The sequence below is a fragment of the Oryctolagus cuniculus genome, chromosome 12, assembly GCF_051225735.1.
Source record: "Oryctolagus cuniculus isolate XC-2025 breed Fujian yellow rabbit chromosome 12, ASM5122573v1, whole genome shotgun sequence".
NCBI classification, from domain to species: Eukaryota; Metazoa; Chordata; class Mammalia; order Lagomorpha; family Leporidae; genus Oryctolagus; species Oryctolagus cuniculus.
The window spans coordinates 50,819,495-50,836,822 of NC_142878.1; the positions used below are offsets into that span (position 1 = coordinate 50,819,495).

The 17,328-nt window shown below is 54.8% G+C and overlaps 2 protein-coding genes and 1 long non-coding RNA gene across 10 annotated transcripts in view; 1 reads left to right on the forward strand and 2 right to left on the reverse strand.

Annotated features, from left to right (window-relative positions):
* The window catches only part of LOC149123023 (uncharacterized), a 53,380-nt gene extending 49,363 nt beyond the window's left edge, over positions 1–4,017 (reverse strand). For 3 of the 6 annotated variants that reach the window (XR_016217481.1, XR_016217477.1, XR_016217476.1), the window contains exon 1: positions 3,897–4,017. This is a non-coding gene — a long non-coding RNA (uncharacterized LOC149123023). The other 3 variants (XR_016217480.1, XR_016217478.1, XR_016217479.1) reach the window with 2 other exon arrangements.
* On the forward strand, positions 3,959–7,009 carry SDR39U1 (short chain dehydrogenase/reductase family 39U member 1). 3 transcript variants are annotated; one of them, XM_070053814.2, is made up of 6 exons: positions 3,959–4,048; positions 4,375–4,481; positions 4,564–4,646; positions 5,025–5,146; positions 5,868–6,011; positions 6,282–7,009. In XM_070053814.2, the coding sequence occupies exons 1-6, from the start codon at positions 3,982–3,984 to the stop codon at positions 6,692–6,694; spliced, it is 936 nt and encodes a 311-aa protein (XP_069909915.1). In that variant the 5' UTR covers positions 3,959–3,981; the 3' UTR covers positions 6,695–7,009. The 3 variants fall into 3 exon arrangements, with proteins under 3 accessions (XP_069909915.1, XP_089165500.1, XP_002718155.1); XM_089309374.1 differs by having other exon boundaries at positions 3,978–4,103; XM_002718109.6 differs by having other exon boundaries at positions 3,990–4,107.
* KHNYN (KH and NYN domain containing) lies at positions 5,471–17,275 on the reverse strand. The gene is made up of 8 exons (XM_070053813.2): positions 17,099–17,275; positions 16,405–16,622; positions 14,853–15,952; positions 14,609–14,739; positions 14,429–14,525; positions 10,517–10,624; positions 10,217–10,318; positions 5,471–9,713 (listed from the first exon to the last, which is right to left on the reverse strand). Exons 2-8 carry the CDS (start codon positions 16,603–16,605, stop codon positions 9,464–9,466), a joined length of 1,989 nt encoding a protein of 662 aa, XP_069909914.1. The 5' UTR covers positions 16,606–16,622; positions 17,099–17,275; the 3' UTR covers positions 5,471–9,463.
* Positions 17,276–17,328: the final 53 nt, after the last annotated feature.

Here is a 17,328-nt window from a genome sequence, read left to right on the forward strand (position 1 = left end):
CCGTGTGGCTTCAACAGGATGGGCTGCAGGGAGAGTGATAGGCGGTGAGGTTATAGAGGCAGATGAGGACCAGATCACCAAGGGTCTGGAAAGTCATGGTAAGGTCTTTGGCTTTTACTCTGAAACCAGAACCTGTTGGAAGACTTTAAGCAGAAAAGAGACCTGATATAAATTTTATAACACCAATTCTGTTGTCTCTATTCTCTCAAATAGAGAATGAATTGTAACAGAGCAAGAAGTAAAGCAGGAAAACTAGTAGGGAGCCTCCTGGGATAATCCAGGCAAAGGATGACATTAGCTTAAGTTAAGTGGTCACTGTGGTAGAGGTGGTGAGAAGTCTTATTATGGATTTATTGCATTTACTGACTTATATCTTAAAGATATAGCCAACAGCACCTGCAGTGGATCACCTCTGTATCAGGTCTCCCTTGGTCCCTTCCCCAGGGCCTAGCCTTCCTCTACCCACCTTCCACTCATACGGGGCTGAGAAGACCACAGAACAGGGCCACTGCCATCAGCAAGGCCAGGGTGTGTGTGTGTGTGTGTGTGTGTGTGTGTGTGTGTGTGTGTTTGGGGGGAGAGGGGAGTTGGTTCTTCATAAATAATTTCAGAATTCTAGGACCAGGGGAAACCAGACCCAGGAAAAGTTTCCAGATGGTCATTTACAGCCCAGAAACAGAACAACCAGAACAGGGTCAAGAGTGTGCAACCTGCAGTCCTTCCACTGAGTGGGCAGTAAATGAAACTGATGGGCTAGTGAGGCCCCTGGTGGGGCATGAAACGTTGCTGTGTTCAACAGTTAGTTGCCCTCAGGTCCAACCTATACAAAACAATCTCTCTCACTCACACTCACACTCTCTCTCTCTCTCACACACACACACACACACACTCTTCCAGTGCTGACAAAGCACATAGGAGGGCAATTCTTGGGTCATTTCTCATTCGCTGACTCAGAAACTAAAAGCAGAAACATCCCAAGGGCATTTGGTCCCCACAGCAGGTCCCAGCCAAGAGCAGCAGAAAGAGATGCTGCAGGCTCAGAAGATGCCAGCTCCTGAGTTAGGCCCCACAGGGAAGAGGTAAGGGCAGATAGTGGAGGGTGGCATCTGGAAGTCTTCATGGAGGGAGAGAAGTGAGAACAGGTGCAGCCCTGGAGAACAGACAGCATCTCCACAGAGGGCAAGGCGCAGGGGATGCAGCTTTTATTGCCACAGTCCCTGAAGTCAAAACAATCTCTTTTGAACAAAAAAAAAAAAAAGATTTATTTTGGGGCCAGCATTGTGGCATAGTAGGTTAAGCCTCTGCCCACAATACCAGCATCCCATATGGGCACCGGTTCGAGTCCCAGCTGCTCCACTTCCAATCCAGCTCCCTGTTAATGAGCCTGGGAAAGCAGCAGAAGACAGTCCAAGTCCTTGGACGCCTGCACCCACATGGGAGACCTGGATGGAGTTCCTGGCTCCTAGCTCTGGCCTGGCCCAGCCCCAATCATTGTGGCCATTCAGGTAGTGAATGGGAGAGCTCTATCTCTTCCTCTATTAATTCTGCCCTTCAAATAAATAAATAAATCTTTACCCACAAAACCTGGATTTTATAAGGAAGTGCAAAGATGGGCCTAGGAAAAGGCTCAGAAACCTAACTACAGTTTGGCCAAGCAGAGAATCTTTGTCATAGCAACAATTCTAAGGCGCACTTTAGTTTTTGGTCTCTGGAGACTTCCTTTAGTTGTCTGGCTAACTCCACAATGCATTTAAATGGAAATGTGTTCATGTATATCCAGCTTATCCAGGAATTTTGCACTGGGCATTTTAGGATATAATATACTACTGCAGTGTTCCTCCCATGTGTTTTTGTAAGATAACTGAGGTTCAACATGTAGAACAGTTTAGAGAGGAAAAACACAAAAAATTAAGGAGATTCTACTATTACAGGAACTTCAGAACATCTGAATGAGGATGAGGATGCTGAGAAAAAAATAAATAGGTGGATCTGAGAGATATTTAATAAGTAAAATAAACAGGATTTCAGACCCCCCAAAAATGATAAATAGTAGGACGTTTTTACAGGAGTTAGGAGCTCGGAGAATTCTGAGTTGCCGCGTAGATTTGGGAAATCTTCTGTAAAACACTGTTAACTAAATTCAAAACACAGATAACTGGGGCAAAGTGCAGTGTGGGAAGAAAAGAAGCTCTCAGAAATACCAGCATTTTAAAAACCTAGAGGTAAAGGTGTACGGTCAGCAGTTAAGACGCTGCTTGGGGCACCTGCACCCCACAGAAGAGTGTCTGGTTCAAGTCTTCCTGCTAATGCACACCCTGGGAAGCAGCAGGTGATGACTCAAGCACTTGGGTCCCTGCCACCCACAGGGGGAAACCTGACATTGAGTTCCTGCCTCCTGGCTTTGGCCTGGCCCAGTCCAGCCCTGGCTGCTGCAGGCATCCAGGGAGTGAACCATGGAATGGGGCATCTCTTTACATAGATCTCTAACAAAATAAAATAAATAAATAAATAAAAATTTCTTGAAAAGAACTTAGAGGCCCAACAAGCAACAGACTGAGAAAAAGCTAAGAGGAAGACCCGGAAGAGTATGAGACTTTCACTGAAACCAAGAGATGAGCATTTCCAACCCGAGTCAACAGGCAGCAAGTACCTGGTGATATGAGAAGTCAAGAAAAACGACTTAAAACTAGGCATCAGATATGATGTTTGCTCTTGGCGGGAGGGGGTATCAGAAATTGGGGGTGGGGGCCGGCGCCGCGGCTCACTAAGCTAATCCTCCGCCTAGCGGCGCCGGCACACCAGGTTCTAGTCCCGGTCGGGGCGCCGGATTCTGTCCCGGTTGCCCCTCTTCCAGGCCAGCCCTCTGCTGTGGCCAGGGAGTGCAGTGGAGGATGGCCCAGGTGCTTGGGCCCTGCACCCCATGGGAGACCAGGGAAAGCACCTGGCTCCTGGCTCCTGCCATCGGATCAGCGCAGTGCGCCGGCCGCAGCGCGCCGGCCGCGCCGGCCATTGGAGGGTGAACCAATGGCAAAGGAAGACCTTTCTCTCTGTCTCTCTCTCTCACTGTCCACTCTGCCTGTCAAAAAAAAAAAAAAAAAAAAAAAAGAAATTGGGGGTGGGGAGAATGGGGTGGAGGTGGTAAGGGGGTGAACCAGTAAGTAGAAAATAGAAACTTAATTTTTTTAATGACATTTACCTGACGTCAGCACTGTGGCACAGAAAGTTAAGCCTCTGCCTGCAGTGTTGTCGAAGTCCTGGCTGCTCCACTTCCTATCCAGCTCTCCGCTATGGCCTGGGAAAGCAGCAGAAGATGGCCCAAGTCCTTGGGCCCCTGCACCCTCGTAGATAGACCTGGAAGAAGCTTCCGGCTCCTGGCTCCCGGCTCCCGCCCCAGCCTTTGGCCATTTGAGGAGTGAACTCGTGGATGGAAATTTCCTGTCTCTCCCTCTCCCCTTCTCTCTGTACCTTTGCCTTTCAAAAATAAATAAGACATGTAGCTATGAAAGTAAAGAGAAAGAGAACATTAGCTGGAGCTCGGAGGACTGGAGGAGTTATTTCAAGGTTAGAACAACTCTGGCCTCTAAATGCCGACAGGAAGGACCGGAGCTAAAGAGCAGATAAAACAGGCTCCCTAGAAGGAAATTCACAGTATCGGAGAACTGAGTTGCTGGGGTTACTGACCCATTAAACAGAAAGGTCTTCCAGAATCCTGCAGTATAGAAAGCGGCGGGTTTTAAGGCAAGGATTGTGTTGGAGCTTTTTGGTTTGTGGTTTCATGTGTGGTTTTTGTTTTTCTTTCCCCGCCTTGCACCAGAATCTTCCCTCTTCAGCAGCTTTCCCCTATCCCCGTCCACGGTCTAATTATCCCGCCGCGTCCGCCACAGTGCCACCCTCACCTTCCAATGACAGACACAACTTATCTTTAGAAGTTCTTCCGGGTCACCGGGAAGAGCCACGCCCAATCTCGAGAGGTCCGCTTAAATGGACCGCGCTCCCCGAAATACGCATGCGCAAAGCTGTCTTGGCCGCCGTCAGAGAGACAAACCCCGTACGCTTTAAACCTTGCGCAGGCGCACTAGGTCGAGGTCGCTATGCGAGTGCTCGTGGGTGAGGGAGAGCTGAGGGGGGCGGGCAGCAAGTTTAGCCAGAGATCGGGGGCTCGGGGTCGTTGCCGACAGAGCAATGTCTCGCGCTCTGGCAATCCGACCTTTGCCCCCTGGCCCGAGGAGCCGAATCTCCCCTCGGCCCCATGACCTCTGCCAGCCGGGCCCCGCGGGGAGGGCGAGGGGAGGAAGGGAACGGTCCAGTTGGCTGGCGCCCGAGGTCGGGGCCACCAGCGGGGCGGAGAGTACACTGTTCGCATTTTCCGATCAGGTGGCGGGACGGGCTTCATCGGGACAGCCCTATTCCAGCTGCTAAGAGCCCGGGGCCACGAAGTGACGCTGGTCTCCCGACAGCGGGGTCCCGGCCGGATCACCTGGGTATGTCGGTGCCCTGGGAGCCGGGGCGGCGGGCCGAGGTCGGCGGGGCGGGGCCGGGGGCACTGTGTGCTTTCCCCGACAGGATGCGCTCGCCCAGTCGGGGCTGCCCAGCTGCGACGCCGTGGTCAACCTGGCCGGAGCGAACATCCTCAACCCTCTCCGAAGGTCAGCGCAGGCGCTGAAGCAGATGTCCTTCAGAGCAAAGGGGGAGAAGGGGCCGACTCTGAGAAGAACCCGTGAGCTGTGGATGTAGCCAGATCCCTCACCCCCACGCCCCCACGCCCCCCTGCACCTGCTCCCAACGGGCCGGTTGACTTGGGTCCCCACATGTAACCCAGCGTGCCCAGCACAGATAGGCCTACATGTAACCCAGCGTGCCCAGCACAGATAGGCCTTTTCCTCTACGGGACGCAGACCCTTGCTCTTAAGCCACAGCGCAGGCTTTCACTAGTAATGGGTCTGCGGCGGCCCGAGGAAGACGGGTTGGGCTCTGTGCATGTACTGGTATTCAGTAGCTTTTCATCTCCCTTGTTTCTCCTGCAGGTGGAACGAAGCCTTCCAGGAAGAGGTTCTCAGCAGCCGCCTGGAGACCACGAAGATACTGGCTAAAGCCATCAGCGAGGCCCCACAGCGCCCCCAGGCCTGGGTCTTAGTCACAGGTGTAGGTATGCCCCCAAACACCACCCCCTTATGTTGGCAGGAAGGGGCCTGCAGACTGAGAGGCAGCTCCGGCCCTTCGCCAGCTGTCTGCAGGCACAGAAACTTGCTCCACCTTTGATGCGTATCATGTGTACTTGCAATGCGAAATGGAGACCGTCAGAGGAAGGAGTGGTGGCACCGCTCCCAGTGCCAGGGAAAAGCCCCCCGAATCTCACATCCCTTGCTTCTCACACCAGTATTTTTAGAAACAGTTCTTGATTGTTGTGTGTCACATTTGGGACCAAACCATTGCAAACAATTGTAACTTACATACCAGCCACTATTCTTAGTGTGTTATATGTATTGCATCTTTTATTCCTCACAACATCCCTATGAGGTAGTTACTATTATTCCCATTTTTAAAATGCCAAAAAAAAAAAAAATTCCATACAGAGAGATTAAGTATCTTGCTTAAAGTCACAGTTACTAAATGGTGGAGCTGAGACTAAACCGAGGCAGTACCGCATCCCCAAGGTTCTAACTCTTACACCCTAGCAGCTTTCAGCTTAGCTCTGCAACCAAAAGCAAGTAAGAATCCCCCCAGGACAGAAACAGGTCAGGTCATGGGGAAGCGCAGGGGGACATGGCCACGGCTCTGTCCTCCCATGGGGAGATCTAAGGGCCAAAGAGGGCGAGACCAAGGGGAGCCAGGGCACCCAGGACAAACTAGTGCTATTCCACCAACAGCTTACTACCGGCCCAGCCAGACTGCAGAGTATGACGAGGACAGCCCAGGAGGGGATTTTGACTTTTTCTCCAAGCTCGTAGCCAAGTGGGAAGCTGCAGCCAGGCTTCCTGGAAACTCTACACGCCAGGTGGTGGTGCGCTCTGGTGAGAAGCAGGGGTCTGGGTATCAGACGAGGCTGGGATTGCTCCTCTGGGGGAACGGTGGAGCCAGGGGGTTGAAGTTACAGAGAAAACGCCAGCACTTCTGGCCAGCCTGCAGATGGGGGGGGGGGGGGGGAGTCCCAAAGAGCTACACCCTTCAACTGTTAGAGCTGAATCCACCCGGGGAGTGAGGACAGGGAAACAGACTCAGGGGGAAGCAGTAGCGCTCCTTCGAGGCTGAGGGGCCTCCTCACCATCTCTTGCCTGCTCCAGGAGTTGTGCTGGGCCGTGGTGGTGGCGCCATCGGCCACATGCTGCTGCCCTTCCGCCTGGGCCTGGGGGGCCCCATTGGCTCAGGCCATCAGTTCTTCCCCTGGATACACATTGGGGACCTGGCAGGAATTGTGGCCTATGCCCTGGAAGCAGACCACGTGCAGGGAATCCTGAATGGAGTAGCCCCAGCCTCTACCACGACCAATGCGGAGTTTGCCCAGGCCTTGGGCACTGCCCTGGGCCGCCCAGCCTTCATCCCTCTCCCCAGTATTGTGGTGCAAGCTATCTTTGGGCGAGAACGTGCCATTATGCTACTGGAGGGTCAGAAGGTGGTCCCACGGCGGACACTGGCTGCTGGCTACCAGTATTCCTTCCCAGAGCTCGGGGCTGCCTTGAAGGAAGTCGTAGCCTAAGTGGGAGGGCTCATGGCAGGGGCTGGAGGACCTGTCCCTGAACAAAGGTTTCCTGGTTACATAATCCACCTGGGCTCAGTATGCTACAGACCCAGTACTCCTCTACTTGAGATCTGAAACCGTCTGGATTTTAGGGACTCCTGTTCCCCTTCCTTTGCCATTGTTCCATCTTGTGTAACTAAGAGACTGTCCCTTACCCCCTTCAACTCCTAGTAAAATTCCCATGTTTGGTTTGTCCCCATGCCCCACTGCCGGCCCAGTTCTATATGCTAGAATGCTCTGTGGTTTTGGCAATAAAGATAAATGATCTCACCAGCATCGACTCATCTCTGGTCAAGGTCTCTCCTGGAATTTACTTCAAGGAATGTCATCCTAGATGACTCTCCCCTACATGGAATTTTGAAAGTTCCAACAGGTGACACCTCTCACCCTTTCTTTCTTGGTCCCTCTGCTGCCAAAAGAGCTGGTTACAAATTTAGGGCATGAGAGTATGAAAAAGGGAGCAACTCGAAGACAAGAGAAAGGATGACCCATTTCCAGTGAGTTCTATTGTCACCCTGCACACCTGTTCACAGATTCTCATTAGGATGCCAGCAGAGGAAAGGCAAGACCCAGTTGTGTCAGCCTTCAGTCTGTGTCATCAAATGGCAGTGAATTAATAAAGCAGTCACACGTTGGTCCCAGTTTATCAAGCTGCAGCAGAAAAAAAGCAATATCTCTGCATGCAAGAAGCTTAAGGCATGTCGTATCTGGTTGCAGCCACTCAGTCAACCCGGGCCCTTAGCATAAAAGGGAAGATATTTCTGGCCTATTGTATATCCAGTATCATTCAAAGTAAAAAGGGCAAGAAACCAATAATGAACTATAAGCTTAACCTTCTGGGGGGAAAAAAAATCCCAAGTATTCATCTAGGACTCTTTTTATCTACCTATGATTGTGATATCTGCTATAACATAACCAAAAGTACTTGCCCATCCCCGCACCCAGTTCCAGACCATATCAACCAAACTCTTCCTAAGGATCGTGGGTGGTCTGGATAGCTGTTGCCTCCAGCGCACCTGGTCTTGTCTACAGCACACCTGCCCCCACCCCCGGTTAATATGGTCCAGTGTAAATCAACAGGGCAGGGTGAAGACGGTAGGACCCAGGGACCCTCCCCCTCCTCATTCAGCTCCTCCCGCAACATCCAGCTCCCAGTGCCACTCAGAGGAAGGCAGAAGTCAGAACCCGGAAAGGATGTTGTCCAGGGACTCGCTGCAATGCCCAGGTGTAACCCGGGGTCAGGGCACCTGGCCTTCTTTATCTGGCCTTGCACACTAGGAAACTGACCAGCTTGTATCGTTCCTTAGGGGAACAATTGGTCTCAAAAATAGGAGTAATGGAAAAGCATATTTTAGGCTGCATTAAAGGACTACTGGTTAGTACTACCTATACAGGAGACGTGCTACCTTGGGAGGTAGAAAATTCCCCAGCCCGGGATTTCAGGCTGGACTCAGGGCAACCATGGATAGGAATCAGGTGGCAAGAGCCTGTCTTGATTACAAAGGCAGACTTGGTCTGCCGGCTGGTGAGCTACCTTCCAACTCTTAATTCTTTAGTTTCCATATCCCAGGTTGCTGGTCCATCTAGATACAACCTCTGTGAGCCCTCCTATCCCTTACACACAAAGCAGAAGTGTGCCTTGCTTTGTCCGTCTGCTGTAGAGAAAATGTTAGGGCCAGGTGACATTGACATTGTCGTGGCAGAGCCTGGTTTCATCAGTTTGCCAAGTGTTCTCACACTTCAGCAAGTGCATCTAACCAGGGACTCTGACACATCTGTTCATGTGTAAACAAACATTTGAATGCAACAGGAGAGCTGCCATTATAGGAACCCTGAGAGTATTCTGGTAATGCAAACAGTCACCCCTAATTTACCTATTTTGTAAATATGGATTTTGGAGGTTGCCCCAAAGGGACGCAGCCATTGTAGGGCATATTACTGAGGATGCAGTATTAAAATCTAGGGCATAGGCCCTAGCGACAGAGGCCCACGTATCTCTGAAAGTGAGGTTTGGTTAGGGAGCCTGTGCGGCCACAGGCAGACACACCTGAGACTTGGTCCGAGTACTCTCCTCTGAGGAGCTTTCCTCTGTTCCCATGTCTCCTCCCAATGGTCACCTTCCACCTGACTCATAGGCAGAAGTGAAGGCCAAGCAGCTCAGTCACAGTCACAGACATGCACAGCTGAGACCAGAGGCCAGGTCTCCCTCTGCCTTCTTCACCAGCTCCCTGCACCCTAACCCAGGGGACCCCATAGCCCTCCCGAGACCAGCCAACAGCCAGGAGCCCAGCGAGACCTGGAAAGCCTGCCCTCTCTGGCCATGCAGAGCCGCAGCCGGGAGGAAACAAGGTTCTGCTTCCTTGCTACCTCCCGCCCACCACAGTCTCTGCCCTAACAGCCTGGGCTGTGTCTGGAGGACTTACCCTTTCCAGCAGCCCCAGCTCTCTACAGAAACCCTGTGCTAAGGCAAAGCTGAGAAGTTAAGGCTGAGCAGAATTTCTTGAGCGCTGGCTGAGGTGCCGACACAAGGTGAGACCTGGACACTCTATGCACCTGTCCCGGATGTGCCCCAGGCAAGAGCATTCCCTGCACCGAATGCCCAAGCAACCAACTCAGAATGAGTCTTGGTCAGTCTGAGCAGCGGTGGGTCTCTCACGGAAGGAGGTGGAGCTGGGGGTTGGGGGAAGTGAGAGCTGGCGGGGCAGCAGCCACTCGGACAGGGGAGGCTCAGAAGTTGAGACTGAGCAGGGCCTCAGACAGTTGGTTGATGTCCCGGCAGTACGGCTCCCGCTGCAGGATGAAGTCCACCTTGTGGTCCTGACCCAGAAACACCTCCAGCAGCTGGCGTCGGAGCCGCTCCGTCTCCCGGGTCTTCCGAATGCCGCTGCTGCCTTGTTCCTCTTCTTTTCCCTGTTGCTTATTATTGTGTCCTGCGACGCCCTTGGGAGGATGCTGCGCCTTAGAAGACCCCTGTGTCCTGGGAGGAAGCAGAAAAAGAAGAGTTTATGAGCAATCCAGAGGGAACGTCCGCGTTGGCCCATCTGCCCTTCTCACTTGCCCTGCCTATTCCTGGTCTGGGGAGCAAGCCTGAAGTTCCCCAAGAAGACCACTAGGCGGCAGTATCAACCCACTTCTAGAGGGAGACAGAACATTCTTTGGAACCAAGAAGGTGAACTCTGCCTTACTCTCTGGTTCGCCTAAATTGATCACCTTCTCAGTGGTCTAGCAGAGGGCAGGCTGAGTACTTCTGCCTATCCTTACAAGCAACTATCTCCCAAGTAACTCCCACTGGTCAGGGGAAACATGAAGCAGGGGTCTCCCTCCCACCCAGGGTCTCCAGGAAGCCAGCAAAGGCCACTGCCAAGACAAACTACTGCAGAATGAAGCTGGCCCCAACTGAAGTCGTGCCTTCGCCCAACCTCCAGGCCCCCAGAGGGCGGGCCAGGGCTAGAGGCTTCCTGCAGGAAGGCTGGGCATTACCTGGCTGGCTTCTTCAGGAACTCATCCAAGGTGGGCCCGTTTCGCCCCAGCGGGTCATCGGGGACCATGAAGAGGTTCCCCACGAAGGTGAAGGGCAACAGGCTAGGTGGGGGAAAGAGAATGCATTGTCACGGAACGGCTCCAGCCCACTGCCCAGGCAGCTAAGTCCACCACCACCAGAAGCTGCTGGCTACCACTCCTCAAGGCAACTTCCAGAGTTCTCACCCGGTGGCCAGAGCAGAGCTGGCTTTAGAGAAAAGTCTGAGTCCGTGCCCTATCCTCAAAGGAGGGCTCCCTCACCGCTCTCTGATGATTGCCATCCACTTGTCGGACTCCTCCGCCAGGTCCCGGAACTGGTCATTGGACACAATGATGCCGTCGGTCTCCTCAGCCAGCTTCACCATGAACCTGTCTCAAAAGCCACGGCAACCGTTCTGGGACGCCCCAAAGTGCCAACCCAACCAGCCCTTCTGACTCGCAAGACCCACTGTGGGGTGACGGAGACCTGCACCCCTCCTCGCCTTGATCCAGCTACGGGTAACCGGATGCAGATGCCAGGGTTAGAGAGGGAACGAAGAGGGATCTAAGGAGGTCTCCCAGTAGCCCCCATGGGCTCCGGGCAACCCCTTCCCCAGCACTCTGTGCCGCGTTAGTAAGGGACGGTGGACCTGGCTCTGCGTTGCAGCCCACTGCACCCATCGCCCAACTGATCCAGTGTGTTCTCTGGGAAGCCTCCACTCGGCCCCTTTCTTTGGCAGTCCCACCATTACCGCCTTACCGGTTCACATGCTGTGACTGTGATACGTGAAGCCTCCTTCCGTTCACCACCCCCCAGTCTCTCCTGCTTCCCCAAGCAAGCAGGCACTTTCTCTGCCACAACTCTCCCACACTTGCTCTTTATCTACCAAATAAAACCCACATGCCCAAGCCCAGCATCTAAAGCCCCCAAAAAACCCAGATCCAAGCCACCCCTTCTGCCTTCTCTCTCAGTACCACCTAATGCACTCCCAATTCCTGCCCCAGTCAGTGATCAGATGGCACCCTGCTCTCCCAACATGCCCTGTACCAGACTGGCTGCCACTTCTCAAATGATTTCCTCCACGTGGAAGGCGCTTCCCAAACCTTGCTGATGAACAGAATCAGCAGGGAACTTTCCAGAAATAGATGCCTGGGCCCCACTTCAGTAATTCTGATTGCACGGAATCAGGGGGTGGTGAATGGTGGTCTTTTAACTCGTTTAGATACCGAGAGATCAGCCCGTCCCACATCCTTCAGTCAACAGAAAACTCAAAACCTCTCCCGCCCCACAAAACCCCAGCCAGAAGGGGGCTCCCTTTCCTCTGCATTCAGAAGTGTTTGATTTAGTTTCTTTGGCCCTGTGAAGTCAAGAGTCAGATCTTAACACCCAGCACTAAGCAGGCAGCACTATGTGAAAGACAGTGTGGGGGCCAACGCTATGGCGTAGTGGGTAAAGCCACCACCTGTTTTGCCGGCTTCCCATATGGGCGCCAGTTCAAGTCCTGGCTGCTCCTCTTCCAATCCAGCTCTCTCTGCTCTGGCCTGGGAAAGCAGTGGAAGATGGCCCAAGTGCTTGGGCCCCTGCACCTGCGTGGGAGACCCAGAAGAAGCTCCTGGCTCCGGATTGGCACAGCTCCGGAGAGTCATTGCAGCCAATTGGGGTGTGAACCAGCAAATGGAAGACCTCTCTTTCTCTCTCTCCCTCTCTCTCTGCCTCTCCTTCTCTCTCTATGTAACTCTTTCAAATAAATGAATAAATCTTTAAAAAGAAAAAGAAAGACAATGTAGTACACCCAATCCTTAAAACCAGGATTAGGTGTGCCAGGTTCTGGTTTTCAGTTTCTGTCTGGGAAACTGAGTTTGTTTCAGTAGGCCTACACCTGCACTCCAATTTCACTGTCACTAGGCAAACTCCCAACTCATATTGTATCTTCTGCCCACCACATCCTACACAACTGCCCAGACACATGCCTTTAAAAAATTCACTAAAACAATCAAAAAAATTTTTAATTTTAAATAAAATTCGCTAAAACCAACTCCATCTTCTGTTTCATTGCTAGTGTGGAAAGAAGGTTCCACACACTGGATAACCTGTGAAATGTAAGCATTCAGCTGAATGCCACTGTGAAGGACTACAAGGCAAATGTTTGAAAAGTCAAAGCACAAAATCACAATGGCTTGGAAGCCAATGTTTTATTTTCTTTTTTTTATTTTTTTTTTTTTTTTTTTTTTTATTTTTAGACAGGCAGAGTGGACAGTGAGAGAGAGAGACAGAGAGAGAAAGGTCTTCCCTTGCCGTTGGTTCACCCTCCAATGGCCGCCGCGGCCAGCGCGCTGCGGCCGGCACACCGCGCTGATCCGATGGCAGGAGCCAGGAGCCAGGTGCTTTTCCTGGTCTCCCATGGGGTGCAGGGCCCAAGCACCTGGGCCATCCTCCACTGCACTCCCTGGCCACAGCAGAGGGCTGGACTGGAAGAGGGGCAACCGGGACAGAATCCGGCGCCCCGACCGGGACTAGAACCCGGTGTGCCGGCGCCGCTAGGCGGAGGATTAGCCTAGTGAGCCGCGGCGCCGGCCTGGAAGCCAATGTTTTAAAACTAAATAATATCCTAAAGAATAAAGTTGCTATAAAAAATTTTAATTGGCTAATTAGCTTTTCAAATCTGCCCAGGTTCCACAGCATGTATGCACACTGTGTCCAGGGTGTATTTTTTGTTTAAATCATCAAGCAGCCTCAGTGTCTATTTCTCCTTTCTCAGAACAGCTGACCACTCTGTCTTCTGTTTCTGCTTGTACAATAGGAATAACAACCTCCACCACACTTAACTGAGTCCATACAAAGTTAAGAGGAAATGGGGCTAATGCTGTGGCATAACAAGTAAAGCCTCTGCCTTGCAATGCACACAGGCATAGGTTCGAGTCCCAGCTGATTCACTGCCAATCCAGTTCTCTGCTAATGCACCTGGGAAAGCAGTGGAGGATGGCCCAAGTCCTTGGACCCCTGTACCCACATGGGAGACCCAGAAGAAGCTCCTGGCTCCTGGCTTCAGACTGGCCAAGCTCTATGTGTTGCAGCCATTTGGGGAGTGAACCAGCAGGTGAAAGACCTTTCTTTCTCTCTTTCTAGCTCTACCTTTCAAATAAATAATTTTTTTTTTTAATTTTTTTTTTGACAGGCAGAGTGGACAGGAAGAGAGAGAGACAGAGAGAAAGGTCTTCCTTTGCCCTTGGTTCACCCTCCAATGGCCGCCGCGGCCAGCGCGCTGCAGCCGGCGAACCGCGCTGATCCGATGGCAGGAGCCAGGTACTTCTCCTGGTCTCCCATGGGGTGCAGGGCCCAAGCACTTGGGCCATCCTCCACTGCACTCCCGGGCCACAGCAGAGAGCTGGCCTGGAAGAGAGGCAACCGGGACAGAATCCGGCGCCCCGACCAGGACTAGAACCCGGTGTGCCAGCGCCGCAAGGCGGAGGATTAGCCTAGTGAGCCGCGGTGCCGGCCCAAATAATTAAATCTTTAAGAAACAAAAAAGTCCAGAGGGAACATCGCTGTGCTGTTGTCTAGCACCCTGAATGAGGCAATTCCAGGCCTCATTTTCATTTGCTATTCACAGAGGGTGAATGGATGAGGAGGACCTGAGACAAGGAGGCTGGTTAATCCACTAAGAGATAAGACCGTAGTCAAAGCCGGAGTAGTGCAATTTGGGGCTCAAATTCAGATCTTCCCATCCAAGGCAGAGCTCCTTCTGCCTCACCATATACTGCACAGTCCTACTGCATTTCTGCATTGTACTTGTTCCTTTGACTGCATACTCTGGTTTTTGTCAGAATGCTGGGGGAGCTTCCCCTCAGGTTTGGAAATCGGGTTATAAGAAGGCACCTGTCAGCCATTCATGTCACCAGTCTTCCCACCTTTCCATCAAACCAGCATTATCTGGACAGACCACCACCATAAAAGCACGAGGTGTCATTTAGCTTGATGAGAATGAAGAATGAGTGGTGACCAGGAAACCTACCTGTCTACACTCTATGCAGGGCAAGTCCTCCCAGTCAAGAGCACACAGGGCATCTCATCTCACATGGAGGAACAGCTGGCCCCTTCCCCACAACACAGGCTTGGAGGCCCCCCAGTGGGGAGCTGCTCTCCCACCCTCAGTCTCCGGTGGGCTCCCTGAACCCCAGGAGGGGAGCAAGTACCTGTCATCGTAGGAGGAGATCCTCTTGCCATCCATGACTCGCGAAGGGGTGAGCGAGAGCAGGCTGAGGGAGTACAACTTTTGCAGGAAGTGACTCTCTACAGAAAGAGAGGAATACACAGGCAGCTCAAGGCGCGGACAGAGCCCACGCCAGGACGCGGGTGGCCGGGGCCGCACTCACCTCTGACCTTGGAATCCCTACTGAAGCGCCACTGAGGCACAAAGACGGTTATGTCCCGGTGACCACGGTCCCAGAAGTACTGCACGGCAATGGCAATGCCCCGGCTGGAGAAGTGGTGCTGGAGCCCATGCCTGCAGCGGGAAGGGTCAGTGCTCTGGACACCCTCAGCCTGTGTCCCCAAGGCGGGCAGAGAGGCCTGCCTCAATCCCCTCCCCAGGACCCTCGCCCTTCCCCCCATACTCACACCATGGCCACGTTGCTGCCATCGATGACAATGTGGCGGAGGCCTGGCTGGCCAGGCACGTTGGCCAGGCACAGGTTGAAGGGATCCTGCAAGGCCTCCTGGAAACGCTGCGTGCCGGTCACCAAGTTGCCACCTCGGGCACCTCGCTTCCACGGGGAGCCCCGGCCCCGAGCCCCAGCCTGCGGCTTGTCTGCCCGGTCGCCCCGGTCGCCGCGGTCGCCCCGGTCCCCACAGTGCCAGCGGGGCTCAGGGGCGGGTGGAGGGCTAGGCACTCTTGGAGGCGAGGCGCTCCCGTTGTGGAGCCGCTGGAGGAGGGAGGCTCCCCGTTGCGCCGCCCGTTGACAGGGGCCGTGGGCACCAGGAGGCTCACCTTGGACGCTGAGCCCTCCTCTCTCCTGGGGCACTCCCTCCTTCCCCGGGGCCTTGCCTTTCAGGGGTCCCTCCTCCCCGGTCCTTCCACCTGCTGTCTGTGTCCTGAAAGCTACTTCTCTCTCCCAGGCCTCTCCCCCAGGCAGCTCCTTCCACCTCAACTCCATCTCCCTGGGACCACCCAGTCTGCCCACCTCCTTCAGCATAGCATGACCCTCTTCCCTTGCCATCCTGCAATCTCCTTGCCCCATAGACCCCATGTCTAGGGAGCCTCTGGCTTCCCCTGGGGGAGCTCTGAGCTCCCTGGGGTTCCCCTCCCAGGACGGGGGCACCTGCAGCCCACGCCCCCTGGACACCTCCTGCACCAGACTCAACAGCTCCTCCTGGACAGCCAGGGGCAGCTGCAGCAGGGCGGCCCTGTGGTCATCCGGCCAGGACTGCAGCAGGGCGGAGAAGTTGCTTGTCACTCCAGCTCCGGGCGAAAGCCCGGGCCGGAAGTCGCAGCTCAGCCTCTCCACTAGCTCCTCCACCCGGCTCTGAGCCATGACAAAGGCTTCAGTCAGGCCACCGACCACCAGCAAGCCAGGCGCCCGAGGCACTAGGTGGGCACAGGTGCTCCAGGCCAGGCAGTCCAGGAAGAGGCCCCGGGCTCCCAGGAAGATGCAGTGCAGTTGAGGTGGGTAGTGGATTTCCTCCTGCAACTCCGGGCTACACAGCCCCTTCAGGTACTCCTGTGGGAAAGGCCAGACAGAAGAGGCTGCTAGAATCCTCAATGACTTCAGGCCAAGACTCTCCCCTGAGCTCCTGGTGTGAAGCCTGGAGTTATCCAGAGGGACACTGCTATTATCCCCATCTTACAGATCAAGAAACTGAGGCTAAAACTCCAGCCTGACTCCAGAGGAAGCCATGAGGCCACACCTCCACCCCGCAGTGAATTCCCTGGTGGGGGCCCCACTAGGTCAGCTGCGTTCTCTCTACCATCCCAGAGGGCACACAGTGACTCATTCCCAAGTCATGACAGAACCTGGACTGCCCCCGGCAGAAACGAAACCAAAACTACAAACAGAGGCGGGGAGTCCTGCAAAGCCCAGGTGCACCGAGGCTGTAGGCACCTCCCCAGGCCCCTCCTCCACCGGGGAAGGAGCCCGGGGCCCTGGAGCGACCCGCGGAGAGGAGGCGTCACCTTGGCTCGGCTCACGTTCTCCTTGGGGCCCTCAAGCTGCAGCCAGATGTGAGGGTTCTCGGGACAGTCCTTAGGGAGGACGCTCATCCCCACGCCGAAGATGCGTTCCACGCAGAGCTGCTGCTCCCGCACCCGGTCCTCTGCCGCCGCAGACACCGCAAAGCGGTCAGGGGACTGGGCACCAGCCCCCCAGGTGGGCATGGCTGCTGCGCCCGGCCCTGGAAGGGGAGAAGGCGGCTCAGAGTCTCACCGTCCCCTCGCCCGCACCAACCATCAACAGGTCGCGCATTAGTCACGACTTCGGTAAACAGCCCCAGGAGGTAGCAGGAGTCCATCTCCCGGACAGGGAGGCAACGGCAGCGTCCTCTCCTAGGGGACGTCACCCGGACCCAGCTGCCTAAGCGACCCCGAGCAGGGAGGGAGGCGCTCCGGCGGGCCGGGGGCTGGTTCTCCTCCGGGGCCCAAGTGGCTTCTTAAAAATGAAGCCCGCTGCCCTCCGGGCCCCGGGCTGGCCACTTCCAAGGCTTCGGCCACGCCCCCCGCGCCCCGCCACCGCCCCTCCCCCAGCCTCCGCGGCCCCCTCCGTCGCGCCACGCGCCCCGCCGGGGGCCCAGGGGCTGGGCCCGACCCGCCCACAGCCTCTGCGGCCGCGCTCCCCGCCCCGGCCCCCGGCTCCGTGCTCCCGGGCACCTACCTCCTCGGCCGCCTGCTTCGGCCTCGGGTGCCGCTGGCGCCTCTCGGTGCCCTCCGGGCCCCCGGCTGCGCCCGCGCCCCCAGCCCAGGGGACAAGGGCAGGGGGCCGGAATCTGGGCGGGCCTTCCCGGGCTGCTCACCCAACGGGGACCTCTCTCCGCCACATCTCAAAATTGTTTTTTTCAGTCACTTCCTGGCCTGGGGCGGAGTCAGCGCGGCTCCTCCCGGGGC